At 46.1% G+C, this 15090-nt stretch overlaps 1 protein-coding gene and 1 long non-coding RNA gene across 2 annotated transcripts in view; one reads left to right on the top strand and one right to left on the bottom strand.

The window, feature by feature from the left end:
* Nucleotides 1-7068, bottom strand: part of SLC15A2 (solute carrier family 15 member 2) — a 71286-nt gene extending 64218 nt beyond the window's left edge. The window contains exon 1 of the mRNA XM_073305083.2: nt 6964-7068. Within this exon, the coding sequence (XP_073161184.1) occupies nt 6964-7012 (49 nt within the window). The 5' untranslated portion in view covers nt 7013-7068. The remainder of the gene's footprint in view (nt 1-6963) is intronic.
* Nucleotides 1-15090, top strand: part of LOC140895441 (uncharacterized) — a 43484-nt gene that overhangs the window by 2322 nt on the left and 26072 nt on the right. Inside the window, exon 2 of the long non-coding RNA XR_012154193.1 lies at nt 202-874. This is a non-coding gene — a long non-coding RNA (uncharacterized LOC140895441). The remainder of the gene's footprint in view (nt 1-201; nt 875-15090) is intronic.

The following is a 15090-nucleotide window of genomic DNA, read 5'->3' as shown; positions in this document are numbered from 1 at the left end:
GGGGGGTGGGGGTGGGGATAAACATGGGGAAATAGTTTTACTTTGTGTAATGACCCATCCACTCCCAGTCTCTATTCACGCCTAAGTGCCCCTCTGCCATCTACGTTAGTCAGGCTGGACAGTCTCTGCGTAGGAGAGGGAACGTCTATGTACCAGCAACGCCAGTACAGGTAAGTAACTGTTTTCATGTTCTCTCCACAGGTACCAATGCGGAGAGTGGACCAGATGATACGTCTGAGGGAAGGGAGCAGAAGGAGACTCCGCCAATTGGAAGGCATGAGATGCACTGTCCTAGGGATGGGGGTTCCACGACCACCACTCCCAAGAGAAGGAGGAGGGTGGTGGTTGTCGGGGACTCTCTCCTCAGGGGGACTGAGTCATCTATCTGCCACCCCGACCGGGAAAACCGAGAAGTCTGCTGCTTGCCAGGAACTAAGATTCGCGATGTGACAGAGAGACTGCCGAGACTCATCAAGCCCTCGGATCGCTACCCCTTCCTGCTTCTCCACGTGGGCACCAATGATACTGCCAAGAATGACCTTGAGCAGATCACTGCAGACTACGTGGCTCTGGGAAGAAGGATAAAGGAGTTTGAGGCGCAAGTCGTGTTCTCGTCCATCCTCCCCATGGAAGGAAAAGGCCTGGGTAGGGACCATCGAATCGTGGAAGTCAACGAATGGCTATGCAGGTGGTGTCGGAGAGAAGGCTTTGGATTCTTTGACCATGGGACGGTGTTCCAAGAAGGAGGAGTGCTAGGCAGAGACGGGCTTCACCTAACGAAGAGAGGGAAGAGCATCTTCACAAGCAGGCTGGCTAACCTTGTGAGGAGGGCTTTAAACTAGGTTCACCGGGGGAAGAAGACCAAAGCCCTGAGGTAAGTGGGGAAGTGGGATACCGGGAGGAAGCACGAGCAGGAGTGCATGGGGGAGGGGGGCTCCTGCCTCATACTGAGAAAGAGGGGTGATCAGCGAGTTATCTCAAGTGCCTATACACAAATGCATGAAGCCTGGGAAACAAGCAGGGAGAACTGGAAGTCCTAGCAAAGTCAAGGAATTATGATGTGATTGGAATAACAGAGACTTGGTGGGATAACTCACATGACTGGAGTATGGTCATGGATGGATATAAGCTGTTCAGGAAGGACAGGCAGGGCAGAAAAGGTGGGGGAGTAGCACTGTATGTAAGAGAACAGTATGACTGCTCCGAGCTCAAGAATGAAACTGCAGAAAAACCTGAGAGTCTCTGGATTAAGGTTAGAAGTGTGAGCAACAAAGGTGATGTCGTGGTGGGAGTCTACTATAGACCACCGGACCAGGGGGATGGGGTGGACGAGGCTTTCTTCCGGCAACTCACAGAAGTTACTAGATCGCACGCTCTGGTTCTCATGGGAGACTTCAATCACCCTGATATCTGCTGGGAGAACAATACTGCGGTGCACAGACAATCCAGGAAGTTTTTGGAAAATGTAGGGGACAATTTCATGGTGCAAGTCCTGGAGGAACCAACTAGGGGCAGAGCTCTTCTTGACCTGCTGCTCACAAACCGGGAAGAATTAGTAGGGGAAGCAAAAGTGGATGGGAACCTGGGAGGCAGTGACCATGAGATGGTCAAGTTCAGGATCCTGACACAAGGAAGAAAGGAAAGCAGCAGAATACGGACCCTGGACTTCAGAAAAGCAGACTGTGACTCCCTCAGCGAGCTGATGGGCAAGATCCCCTGGGAGAATAACATGAGGGGGAAAGGAGTCCAGGAGAGCTGGCTGTATTTTAAAGAATCCTTATTGAGGTTACAGGGACAAACCATCCCGATGTGTAGAAAGAATAGTAAATATGACAGGTGACCGGCTTGGCTTAACAGTGAAATCCTTGCTGATCTTAAATACAAAAAAGAAGCTTACAAGAAGTGGAAGATTGGACAAATGACCAGGGAAGAGTATAAAAATATTGCTCGGGCATGCAGGAGTGAAATCAGGAAGGCCAAATCACACCTGGAGTTGCAGCTAACAAGAGATGTTAAGAGTAACAAGAAGGGTTTCTTCAGGTATGTTAGCAACAAGAAGGAGGTCAAGGAAAGTGTGGGCCCCTTACTGAATGAGGGAGGCAACCTAGTGACAGAGGACGTGGAAAAAGCTAATGTACTCAATGCTTTTTTTTGCCTCTGTCTTCACGAACAAGGTCAGCTCCCAGACTACTGCACTGGACAGCACAGTATGGGGAGGAGGTGACCAGCCCCCTGTAGAGAAAGAAGTGGTTCGGGACTATTTAGAAAAGCTGGACGTGCACAAGTCCATGGGGCCGGATGCGCTGCATCCGAGAGTGCTAAAGGAGTTGGCGGATGTGATTGCAGAGTTATTGGCCATTATCTTTGAAAACTCATGGCGATTGGGGGAGGGTCCCAGACGACTGGAAAAAGGTTAATGTAGTGCCCATCTTTAAAAAAGGGAAGAAGGAGGATCCTGGGAACTACAGGCCAGTCAGCCTCACCTCAGTTCCTGGAAAAATCATGGAGCAGGTCCTCAAGGAATCAATTCTGCAGCACTTAGAGGAGAGGAAAGTGATCAGGAACAGTCAGCATTGATTCACCAAGGACAAGTCATGCCTGACTAATCTAATTGCCTTCTGTGACAAGATAACTGGCTCTGTGGATGAAGGGAAAGCAGTGGATGTGTTGTTCCTTGACTTTAGCAAAGCTTTTGACACGATCTCCCACAGTATTCTTGCCAGCAAGTTAAAGAAGTATGGGCTGGATGAATGGACTATAAGGTGGATAGAAAGCTGGCTAGATCATCGAACTCAACGGGTAGTGATCAATGGCTCCATGTCTAGTTGGCAGCTGGTATCAAGTGGAGTGCCCCAAGGGTCAGTCCTGGGGCCGGTTTTGTTCAATATCTTCATAAATGATCTGGAGGATGGTGTGGATTGCACCCTCAGCAAGTTTGCAGATGACACTAAACTGGGAGGAGAGGTAAATACGCTGGAGGGTAGGGATAGGATACAGAGGAACCTAGACAAATTGGAGGACTGGGCCAAAAGAAATCTGATGAAGTTCAACAAGGACAAGTGCAGAGTCCTACACTTAGGACGGAGGAATCCAATGCACTGCTACAGACTAGGGACCAAATGGCTCAGCAGCAGTTCTGCAGAAAAGGACCTAGGGGTTACAGTGGACGAGAATCATAGAATAGAATAGAATATCAGGGTTGGAAGGGACCTCAGGAGATCATCTAGTCCAACCCCCTGCTCAAAGCAGGACCAATCCCCAAGCTGGATATGAGTCAACAGTGAGCCCTTGTTGCCAAGAAGGCCAATGGCATTTTGGGATGTTAAGTAGGGGCATTGCCAGCAGATCGAGGGACGTGATCGTTCCCCTCTATTCAACACTGGTGAGGCTTCATCTGGAGTACTGTGTCCAGTTTTGGGCCCCACACTACAAGAAGGATGTGGAAAAATTGGAAAGAGTCCAGCGGAGGGCAACCAAAATGATTAGGGGACTGGAACACATGACTTATGAGGAGAGGCTGAGGGAACTGGGGATGTTTAGTCTACGGAAGAGAAGAATGAGGGGGGATTTGATAGCTGCTTTCAACTACCTGAAAGGGGGTTCCAAAGAGGATGGCTCTAGACTGTTCTCAGTGGTAGCAGATGACAGAACAAAGAGTAATGGTCTCAAGTTGCAGTGGGGGAGGTTTAGGTTGGATAATAGGAAAAACTTTTTCACTAGGAGGATGGTGAAACACTGGAATACGTTACCTAGGGAGGTGGTGGAATCTCCTTCCTTAGAAGTTTTTAAGGTCAGGCTTGACAAAGCCCTGGCTGGGATGATTTAGTTGGGGATTGGTCCTGCTTTGAGCAGGGGGTTGGACTAGATGACCTCCTGAGGTCCCTTCCAACCCTGATATTCTATGATTCTATGAGAGTGGGTGGACACAGATCGGACGTCAAGAATTATAACATTCAAAAACCAGTTGGAGAACACTTCAATCTCTCTGGTCACTCAATTACAGACCTAAAAGTGGCAATGCTTCAACAAGAAAACTTCAAAAACAGACTCCAAGGAGAGGCTGCTGAATTGGAATTAATTTGCAAACTGGATACAATTAACATGTTTATCCCCACCCCACCCCCCACTGTTCCTCAGACATTCTTGTCAACTGCTGGAAATGGCCCACCTTGATTATCACTACAAAAGGTCCCCCCCCCCGTACCCCCCCGCTCTCCTGCTGGTAATAGCTCACCTTAAGTGATCACTCTGGTTACAGTGTGTATGGTAACACCCATTGTTTCATGTTCTCTATGTATATAAATCTCCCCACTGTATTTTCCACTGAATGCATCCGATGAAGTGAGCTGTAGCTCACGCAAGCTTATGCTCAAATAAATTTGTTAGTCTCTAAGGTGCCACAAGTACTCCTCTTCTTTTTGCAAATACAGACTAACACGGCTGCTACTCTGAAACCGTTCTTTACGATGTAACTGGGGAAACTGTTTCATGAACCTCAGAGTTACAAACACCCCAGGAATGGATGTTGTTCGTAACTCTGAAATGTTCGTAATGCGAAACAACGTTACAGCTGTTCTTTCCAAAGTTTACAACTGAACATTGACTTAATACAGCTTTGAAACTTTACTATGCAGAAGAAAATGCTGCTTTCAACCATCTTAACTGAAATGAAACAAGCACAGAAACAGTTTCCTGACCTTATCAAATCTTTTTTTTTTAAACTTTCCCTGTATATTTTTACTAGTTTACATTGAACACAACACTGTACTGAATTTGCTTTGTGTGTGTGTGTGAGTCCCTCTCTGCTGCCTGATTGCCTACTTCCAGTTCCAAATGAGGTGTGTGGTTGAGCAGTCAGTTCATAACTCTGAGGTTCCACTGTAGCTGTAATTTCCACCCCACAGATGTCTGTGCATAGTACTCACAGGGGACTCTAACAGCATCCTATGGGTTTGAGTTCATAGATGCCAAAGCCAAAAGGGACCACTGTGATCATCTAGTCTGATCTCCTGTATTACACAGAGGCCATAGCACTCCCCCAAGAGCAAATCTTTTAGAAAAACATCCAATCTTGATTTTAAAAATTTGCCAGTGATGGAGACTCAACCATGACCCTTGGTAAGCTGTTTCAAATTCATTCAAGTTAATTAATGATTAGGGCATTTTTCATTATTGTTCTTCTCCAGTCCTGCAGATCTGATATCTAGTGCAGTTTCTTGTTTGCTTTTGATTCATTGGATCCCTGTCTGAGGCATGACAAACTGCAAAATCCTGGTATTTTTGTTATGGCTCTGGGGCAGGCTGCTGTGTGTTGGGGTGTTGTGATGTGTGACTTGCAACAGAGTTAGATCACAAGGGGGCTGTTATAGGTAGAGACCGTGCGGATACAAACTTATATCAGCAGATGCAGACATTTACAGATATAAATTGGCTGCAGGGCTCTACTGGGAACTGCCGTGGGGAAAGGAGCAGCACGTTGGGCTGCCATTCCCAGGAAATTAATTTGTATCTGCGCAGAGCTCTAGTTATAGGAACTGTGCCAGAAAGGTAAATAACGGACACGGATAAAAGTCCTGGAGGAAACAAATAGAAAAGCTATTTATTGGGGAATACCCCCAGCCTGGCTCCATCCAGGAATATGCTAAAGCCTGGGATCAGAGGGAATTCTCTAAGAGCCTAGAAAAGACAAGGTGACTGAGTGAATTAGGAGGGGCTACCCAGGGTATATCAATGAAAAGCTGGCAGGTGAGTAAACACACAGAGAGACAGAGGGGGCATGCTGCAATTGAGATGGGCTGGTTCTCCCGACTCTAAGGTCTAATCTCCCTTAGTCAGCATCACTTCACTGGGTATCTTGCTTCCTTTCCCCGTGGCCAATGCATTTGTGTACACTTATTTCCACTCTGCACTTAGAGAAGATTTGCTACTAGTGATATCATTCACTGCAATATTTTCATTGTTTTGCTGATCTTCTTTTTGACTTGATTCAGAGATTCCAAGACCCGAAGGGACCATTCTGATCATCTAGTCTGACTTCCTGCATAACACAGGCCAGAGAACTTTTCCAAAATAATTCCCAGAGAGATCTTTTAGAAACATATCCTATCTTGATTTAAAGCTCCGGCATGGTAAGGGAGCGGGGGGTCTCAGGGGACAGTCAGGGGACAGGGAGCAGGGGCGGTTGGATGGGGCGGAGGTTCTGTGGGAGTGGTGGCTAGGGGATGGGGAACAGGGGGGGTTGAATAGGTGTGGGAGTCCCGGGGGGGCCTGTTAGGGGCAGGGGTGTGGATAGGGGTTGGGGCAGTCAGAGGACAGGGAGCGGGATGGGGGGGTTGGATGGGGGTGGGGTCCTGGGGGGGCAGTTAGGGACGGTGGGCCCCGGGACGGGGTAGTCAGGGGACAAGGAGCAGGGGCGGTTGGATGTGTCGGGAGTTCTGGGGGGGCAGTCGGGGGCGGGAAGTGGGAGGGAGCGGATAGGGGACAGGGGACAGGCTGTTTGGGAAGGCACAGCCTTCCCTACCCAGCCCTCCATATAGTTTTTCAACCCCGATGTGGCCCTAAGGCCAAAAAGTTTGCCCACTCCTGTCCTAAGGCAATAATAATACAGCGCCCTATGAAACATTTGAATCCAAACATTTTTATGCGTGTAAATTTCCAGATGAATTGAGATACAGAGGGACAGATTCTTAGATTATGTGAAATATCATAACTGCATTGACTGAAACAGAGCTACACTGATTTATACTATCTGAAGATCTGGTTCAATGAAGTTAAGTGATTTGCCAAAGGCTAAGTAGCATATCAGTAGCAGAGTCCAGAATAGACCCCACATTCGAACCACTAAACCCCATAGCCAACAAAGATGAAAGAAACCCTGTCCTGCTAGACTCATCTGCATTTTCTTTGTATCCTCTCTCTGTCTTTTCTTTAATTAGCAAGGAAAACAAGTATAAAATCTCTCACCAGTTTGTTTTTTCTTTGCTGTTTCCTTTGTACCTTTCTCCTTTGCCATGTTTGCAATTCCCTGTGCTGTGTGTGATCCCAGCCCTGTGTGGCTGAAAATTAATCTTGCTGAGCGATCCTGCCTGTCTATTTAACTCTTGTTAATGTTTCACTTTACTGTAGTGACAACTTAGTCACCAATAAAATGCCATTGGACAGTCTTTGATTTTTCACCCTCAAGAGGAGATGAAGTTATTTATTCTCAACTTCTGTAGACAGAAAATCATGCATGGACAGGCCACACATGTAAACTATTGGTAAATTACAGTCATAAATGTTCCGTATGTTTTTCATGGTAGATATTCTTGAGAAATCACATTTATTTTCAGCTGCCGGGGTGGGGTGTGTGTGTTAAATAGAATTATTATGCTGTTGAGGGGACAGGCTTTTGACCCAAGACTAATTAGGGCCAGATCTACAGCTGGCATAAACCAACATAGCCCAATTGACTTGGATGGAGCTACTGCAGTACACAGCAGCTGCAGATCTGGCCTTAATTGAATGCATGTGACAGTAGTTAACTCTGTTCTGAGAGGGGCTTCATCAACTCTTAACAGGCCAGCTTTAATTCTAAGCTCTTCTTGCATTCTGTATACTAGCTTTTATTAAATTCATGCCCCATTCATCATGCACAGAGTCCTTTCTTCATCTACCATACCTTTATGAAACAAGGAACCCTACATAGAAATAATTTCTTTTGCACAATTTTTTTACTTGCCTTTCATGTTCTCCCGAACTAACCTCTAAAGGGAAGCCACAATATCTCCCTACAGAGAAATGAGTGCCTGTCTTTCCCTGTCCCCACCGCCGCCCCATGAGCTGCTACCATCTTCCAGTAATGACCCAAACATCTCAATATACTTAAAACAATGCAAGTTTGCTAATCCACAGTTATCAGAGTGCATTGGACAATAGGAATTTTAATAAACAGAACCTAATTTTATTGGGTTTATTTATAATTATTTATTTTTTAAAAACCCTATAGAAAGATTATCACTTTCTATTCTAGTCTATAGGGCTTTTCCCATAGGGGAAGGCCCCTTCTCCAAACAGTTTTTGAACACTCAGATGAAGGGGGAATGGCTTGCAGCAAAGCTCAGTTGGCTGAGCAGTGGTGTGAAACACAGGTCTCTAATAACCCCTTTGTTGCCACATCTCAGGGCTTCTAATCCTCATCCTCTTTGAGCTCTCCTCTCCTTTGACACCACTGACCACACCCTCCTCACCTGCCCTGAGTTTCCAGGATCCTGTCCTCTATTTTTCCTCCCCCTAGCCCATCTCATCATCATCATCTCCCATCTTGATTTTCGCCACCTCCTCTTTTCCAGCCTCCCAAGCCTGACTCCAGTCCTCCAATCCATTCAAAACACGGCTGCCAGGATTTTCCCTCCATCACTCTAACCTCATTACCCCAGTTCCCCGTCTCTGCTAATTTACCCTTTTCCCGCCATATTATATTCAAACTTCTTGCCCTCATCTTACAGACTTTTCGCAGCTCTGCCCATCCCTACTTTTCTGTACTTGTCTATGATTGCATCCTTCGTGTCCACTCCAGTGTGCCAACAGGCCCAGCCTCCACCATCTCTTTGTCCATTGGTCCTACAAATATCTGCCTTTTCTTCCATTCTGTATGGAACACTTTTCCCTGAACTGATCCATCAACCCACCCCTCTCTCCTCTTTCAAATCCATCTTCAAGGCTCACTGCTTCCAGCCAAGCCTATACGAGATCTGCTAACAATGTCTTGGCTTGGGGGGGAATAGTCATTTCAATAGGATTATGTGAACATAATATTCATGTTCAATTGTTGTCTGTATGTTATAGCTTTCCCTCTTTCTCCTCTGTCATGTGGCAATTGTCTTCTTTGTTCCTGATCCCACAGATTCCTAAGCATGTACATAACTTTATATAATTCCATTGACCTCCATCTGTCAGGATGGATAGCAGGAAAAAAATGACAGTCAGAGGGAAATAAAAGGAAAGGGTGAAAGGTAAAAGTTGTAGTGGTGAAAGGAGAAGAAATCCAATGGGGCTGCTCACAGGGATAAAGTTACTCCTGTGCTTTAGTGTTTGTAATACCAAGGCCTTTGATGGTAAGCTCTTCAAGGCAGGGACATTGTCTCCCCAGTATAAGCACACAGGCTCCTGATTGGGGCCTATGGTAATAAATAGTGCTAATGACATGTGAGAGACAGCGGAAAGCGGCTGGGGTTGAGTTTCTTCTCTTTAAGTTTCTTCTTCATTCACCACTACAAATGTTCCTTTTCAACCTTTCCTCTATTTGCCTGATATTGCAATTCTTTCCATTCAAAGATTTGCTCAGAGGTGCCTCCAATTTTAAACTTACTGTAGAATGGGTTTTCTACAGAGCTTTCAGCTTCCGTTCCTTCCTTCTTTGCTCTCCTCCTTTTCTCCCAACTCTTTGCAGCAGGGACAGTCTGTTATGTGTTGAGTACGGTCCATAGCACAATAGACCTGATCCTGACTGGCACCTCTAGGCTTTACATCAATACAAATAAAGACACTTTTGTAAGCCCCTGACCCTAGGGGCTAATTCAATCCTTGGTGTAAGTTAGAGCAGACTCAGCTGAAAAGTCATGTGCTCTCAGAGCATGATTTAAGTGGCAAAGCCAATCAAGAAATTTATGACAAAATGGTTTTTCATCTAAAAATACCAATGTGGGAAAGGGTCCGTTTGGACCAACATCCTGCGTCAAAAATTGAAAAAAATCTTTGAAATTGTCTGAACTGCCTGTTTTGACATTGTCCAAACAAAAAATTCTTGATTTTTGGTTCAAAGTGACTTTTTGTTTGGAAATTTAAGTAAATTTTTAGTAAAAATAATCTTTTAACAAATTTTAAAATAAAACTGAAATGTTTCAAAATAATCAAAATAAAATGTTTGGATTGACCGGAACCAAAACGTTTGTTCAAATCATTGGGTCATGAAGATTTGCAAGCATTTGACTTCCCTCCTCCCCCAATTCAGAATAGGAAAATTTATTTGAAATCACCAAAAGTTTCCCAGGAGCGGAAAACTGTTCCCCACCCAGCTCTAACGAGTAGGACTCAGTTAGTGCTTAGATCTAGTGCAGGTCCTCAGCACAGGAGTGAATTTCACCTGATTTTCCATTTCTCCCTCGAGCAGCACTTCATTCATTCTGTCTATGACATATCAGATTTGAAGTCAAGCCTTACACCGTGGGATGATCTATATGGGCTTGATCCAAAGCCTGCTGAAGTCTGTGAAGAGACTCTCACTGATTTAAATGACCCTAGGTGAAGCCTTGGAATTGAACAACTAATTGTGAATGTTCCGGCCCTTGCTCTTCAGCTTGGATTGCCTGAACCTGCCATGTCCCTTGAATGGCGTACATTTCAGAACATGCATTCTGTTGTCCTGATTTGCCTTCCTTTCGTCTCCATCCCCTTTGGTAATGCAGAGCACATTGTAAGAGTTTCTGGGATGCAGCACATCTTTCCAACATAATCACATCTTGGCTAGATCAATAAACATTTGTGAGGTGAAAAGTAAAAGTAAGGTCAGCGGCAAACTGATGGTTTTCAGCAAGAAAAGGAGAGATGGGATAAGGAAAACAGAAAGTGAGCTAGACAATCTATTAGAAAATAAGCCTAAAGTTTGACTTATAAGGATATAAATAACATATTCTGAAAATTTTTTTCTAGGCTCCTAACAGATTAGGGGCATTAAACTTTTGTCAGTCCACATACACAACATCCTGTATTTCTTTCTGTCTTGAGATCAGCATGGCTTGGATTATACAACAACTAGAAACAAGCTGTAAACTGTCCTGTTCATACCTAAAGTTGGAATGAGGGAATCAGGCCATGTCTACAAGACAGGCACTACGGCTATGGTGCCGTAACTATGCCACTGTAGCACAGATGCTTCCCACAGCAACAGAAAAGGTTTTTCCATTGCTGTAGGTAATCCACCTTCCCAAGCAGCTGGAGCTAGGTCACTGGGAGCATTTTCCCATTGACTTAGACCCATCTACACCAGGGGTTAGTTCAGTAGAGCTGCAGTGCTCAGGAGCGTGTGTGAAAAATTCACACCCTTGAACGCCGTACCTATATCAACCTAACTTTCCCAGGTAGACCAGGCCTCAGACCAATCAAAAATGGGAAACACCTATGAGAGGTCCAATCCAGTCCACCTGACTGGGGCTGCTGCAAGACTGTTCCCGTCACAAAGTTTTCTAATATCTGGCCAAATCCATTTGTCGATGTCACAGGAGATGGGGCCTCCCCTCCCATTTGCCATCAGGCCAATCCCACTTCCACACCCATTCACGATCAAATAATGCAATAATAATTATTTGTATTCCCATAGCTCCTAGGAGCCCTAGTCCTGGACCAGGCCTTTGTTGTGCTACACGCTGTACGAACACAAAACAAAAAGACAATCCCGGCCTCAAAGCCCTGACAATTGAAGTATTAAAACCAGGGACAACAGATGGATGCAGAGAGACAGAGGGTGAAGTACAAGGAAACATTATTGAGCAGCCTGCGAGGCAGTGGTCTCAGCACACCAGCAGCCGAACCTTTGTCCATTTTTTGGTAGGCATCACGGCAAAGGAGAGTTTGAAGGAGGGAATTGAAGGAGGCCAATAAGGTAGCTTTGAGGATGTTTATGAGGAGCGCCTCCCAAGTGCGAGAGGCAGCATGGGACCATGCACGGAGGTTCTTGTTTGAAAATTTAACAAGCGGGCGATGATGGAGGCTGACGCCATGGGCCGATCAGGACTCGACATTTCAATAGCGAACAAGAGATGCTAGGTAGGGTGGGGATAGGTCACGAAGGGCCTTGGATGTGAAGCCACACGGTTTGTGTGTGACGCAACAGAGAAAGGGGAGCCAGTGGAGGGAGACAAAGCGAGGGGTGCCATGGTCAAAGCGATGGGCTAGGAGAATCATCTTTGCAGCAGCATTCTGAATGGAGGTGAGCGGGACAAGACTGCATTTCTCAAGGCCAGAGAAAGGAATGTTGCAGAAATCGAGACGTGGTATGCTGAGAGTTTGAGCTGCATGGCTGGCTAGGAAAGGCTTTATGTCAGAGATGCTATGCAGAAAGAATTGGCAAGTTTACACACAGCTTGGATGCGAGGACCTAACTTCCTTGTGACAACCACAACAATTGCTTACATGGTGGAGTAGCACTGCAAGAGGAGTGATGTGTTTACGCTGTCTCTGCAATGATAAAAAACGAAGAGATTTGTCTGCTTTTGTGCTTGAATTTGTCTCATCTGCCTTCCTACCCCTGTCCCCTCATCCCATTTCTGGGTCTCTTCCCCCTGAACATGCTGTCCAGGATGCTTTTCTCTCCTATTCCCCTGTACCTGGCTACATATTAGGAGACTTGGAGTCAGGACTCCTGGGTTCTATTCTGTCTATGCCACTACTTTGCTGCACATCCTTGAGCAAGTCCTTCAACTCTCAGTGCCTTGGTTTCTCCATCCATAAAACTGGGGAAAACAACATTTATCTACCTTCCAGCAGGGGTCAAAGGTTTGATTCATGAATGTCTATAAAGTATCTGGGAGATCCTCAGATAAAAGATTTGTTTGTTTGTCAGTCAGCTGTGCCTGGGAAATTCTCTGACATATTTTCACGGACTGTGACCTTTGTCAGGACATCTAGATCCAGGTCTATAAGACAATTGCTGTTCCTACACTCCTTTGCAGATGCAAAACCTGGGTGGCCTATCGACAGAACCTCAAGAGTCTGGAGAGGTGCCACCAAGGATGCCTCTGGAAGATCCTGTGCATCAAGTGGGAAGATCACTGCACTAATGCCAGCAATGAGGCCAATGTCACCAGCTTTCAAGCAATGATCTTCATGCACCAACTCCGCTGGGCTGGACATTGTGTGTTGATGCCAGACTCTCACCTCCCAGAACAAGCCCTCTAGTCTCAGCTCACCCATGGTCAGAGATCCCCTGGTGGTCAGAGGAAATGCTACAAAGACACAGTGAAAGCGTATCTCAGGAAAACTGATGTGGATATCACAAGCTGGGAGAAGCAAGCCACAAACCGACCTCAATGGCACCACATCCTCCATCAGGCAGTGGCCCACTTCAAGGAGCAGAACCTTGCCCTCGAAGCTGAAAAGAGAGAGATGGAAGGAAAAAGAAAGAACTTTCTCCCAGCTGGCAACTGACCCACCAGGAAATGTCTGTACATACTGTGGGCGGACCTGTGGTTCCAGGATTGGTTTCCTGAATCATCTCAGGCCCCAGTTGTAAATCCGTGGTAGAGATCATCCTTGAATCAAGGGATCGCCAATGATGCCTAATCCTTCCCAGGATGAGTGCTGGCTATCACTCCTCTCCATATCCCGGGGACTGCCATTCCTGCAGAGTGTTGAATCCACCACCCCTCCCGCTATGACCAGCTACCCTCCCACACTATCCCCTGTCTGCATTGCCATCCAGAGATCCAGGAAGCACAGGATTTCATCCAGTGGAATTCAGAACATCTTCCTCCCCCCAGTTTCAGAAGTGAACTGTAATTTGGGGTAACTCCATTTTTCATCTTCCCAGTTTTAGCTCTCTGACAGCCTGATTTTCAGACAGGCTGAGCACCCGCAGCTCCCACGGACGCCAGCTGGAATTGGAGGTGCTCAACCTCTCTGCAAATCAGGCCCGAGGGGCTCAAAGTTGGAGGCACCCCAAAATAGAAGCACCAAAAAGTAGAGGCCCCTTTTAAAAATACTGGCCTAAGTAAACAGCCCCTGAGCTCAAGCCACCCAGCTCATGTTATGCAAGTGTACACAACATATGCCATTGTTATGGTTATACCTGGGCTGGAAACCTACCCACACTGAAGTCAATGAGAGACAGGACAAAATATATCCATCCTTTCCTGTTGCTTTCTCACTGCCATGGACTTAATCCTGCAAGGGGCTGAGCGCCCTCAAGTCCCGCTGATGCCAATGGGAGTTAAGGGTGCGCAACCTTTCCCATGTATGCACATTGCCTCTTTCTGTTCTATATCCTCTCGCAAATTGGCTTTGGGTTTATTCGATTTGCCTTTCTCCCAGAAATAACCATCCCCCCTGTTATGGCAGCTTCAGCCAAGTGTCATCCACGTGCCTGCACTAGAAGATTACATCAGGCACTTGGCAAACTTAGGGCCCCCGGATTTGCATGTGGGGATTGAAGGGAGCTCCCTGCTTGCACGCCCCAGGACAGAATTCAGCTGCATTATTTCAAGGTTGCTCCATCACACGATGGACCAAGCCCAGTGCTAACTTGGGCGTATGCAAACACTTATGCATGCATTTAGCTCTATTGCACATACAGCCCCTTTGAGAACAACAGGATTACACCTCTGCATAAACTAAGCACCTACATTTGTGTTTGCAGGATCAGGCCCTTACCGCAAGCAGTTCCATAGATCCCAATGGGTTAGAGATCAGTGTAGAATCTGGCCCAGTTATTTTAAAGAGACAATCCACAAAGCATTTCCAGTTAAAATACGAGTGACTGATCAGTCACTAGATCTGTTACCTGTTTTCCTATGCCTATAATTGCAGGCCTCCATCCTGCTCCATTGAAATGATGGGTGTGTTACCATTGCCTGAAATGGGAGCAGAGGCAGGCTCCCTGGGATCAAAGTGCTTAAACAATCCTTTCTCTGTCTTGCAAATGACAAAGCGCTCTCAGATCATCAGCGCTGCTCTGGTGGCAGAAGGTTAAAGCAAGGCATCGAAAGCCAAATTCACTCCATTGACCTTGGCTCTTTAGGATTTTCTAATTCATCTTTAAGCAGTTCCTCATTTCACTATGAAGGGTAACAGTCCTCCACAGATTGTCAGGATAATCCTGTAGACAGCAATTAACCACTGATCTGATCATTCCTTCCCTCGATTGCCCATCACCCGCCAATCCTGGCAACTGCAAAAACCATTGTCTGAGCAGAGTGTGATACCATGATATGTTTCAGAGTAGCAGCTGTGTTAGTCTGTATCTGCAAAAAGAACAGGAGTACTTGTGGCACCTTAGAGACTAACAAATTTATTAGATGGGTTTCAGAGTAGCAGCCATGTTAGTCTATATTCGCAAAA

Source organism: Lepidochelys kempii, chromosome 11 (genome assembly GCF_965140285.1).
Source record: "Lepidochelys kempii isolate rLepKem1 chromosome 11, rLepKem1.hap1, whole genome shotgun sequence".
Lineage (NCBI taxonomy): Eukaryota > Metazoa > Chordata > Testudines > Cheloniidae > Lepidochelys > Lepidochelys kempii.
Note: the sequence above shows the minus strand (reverse complement) of the source record. Positions and strands in the feature narration are given on the sequence as shown.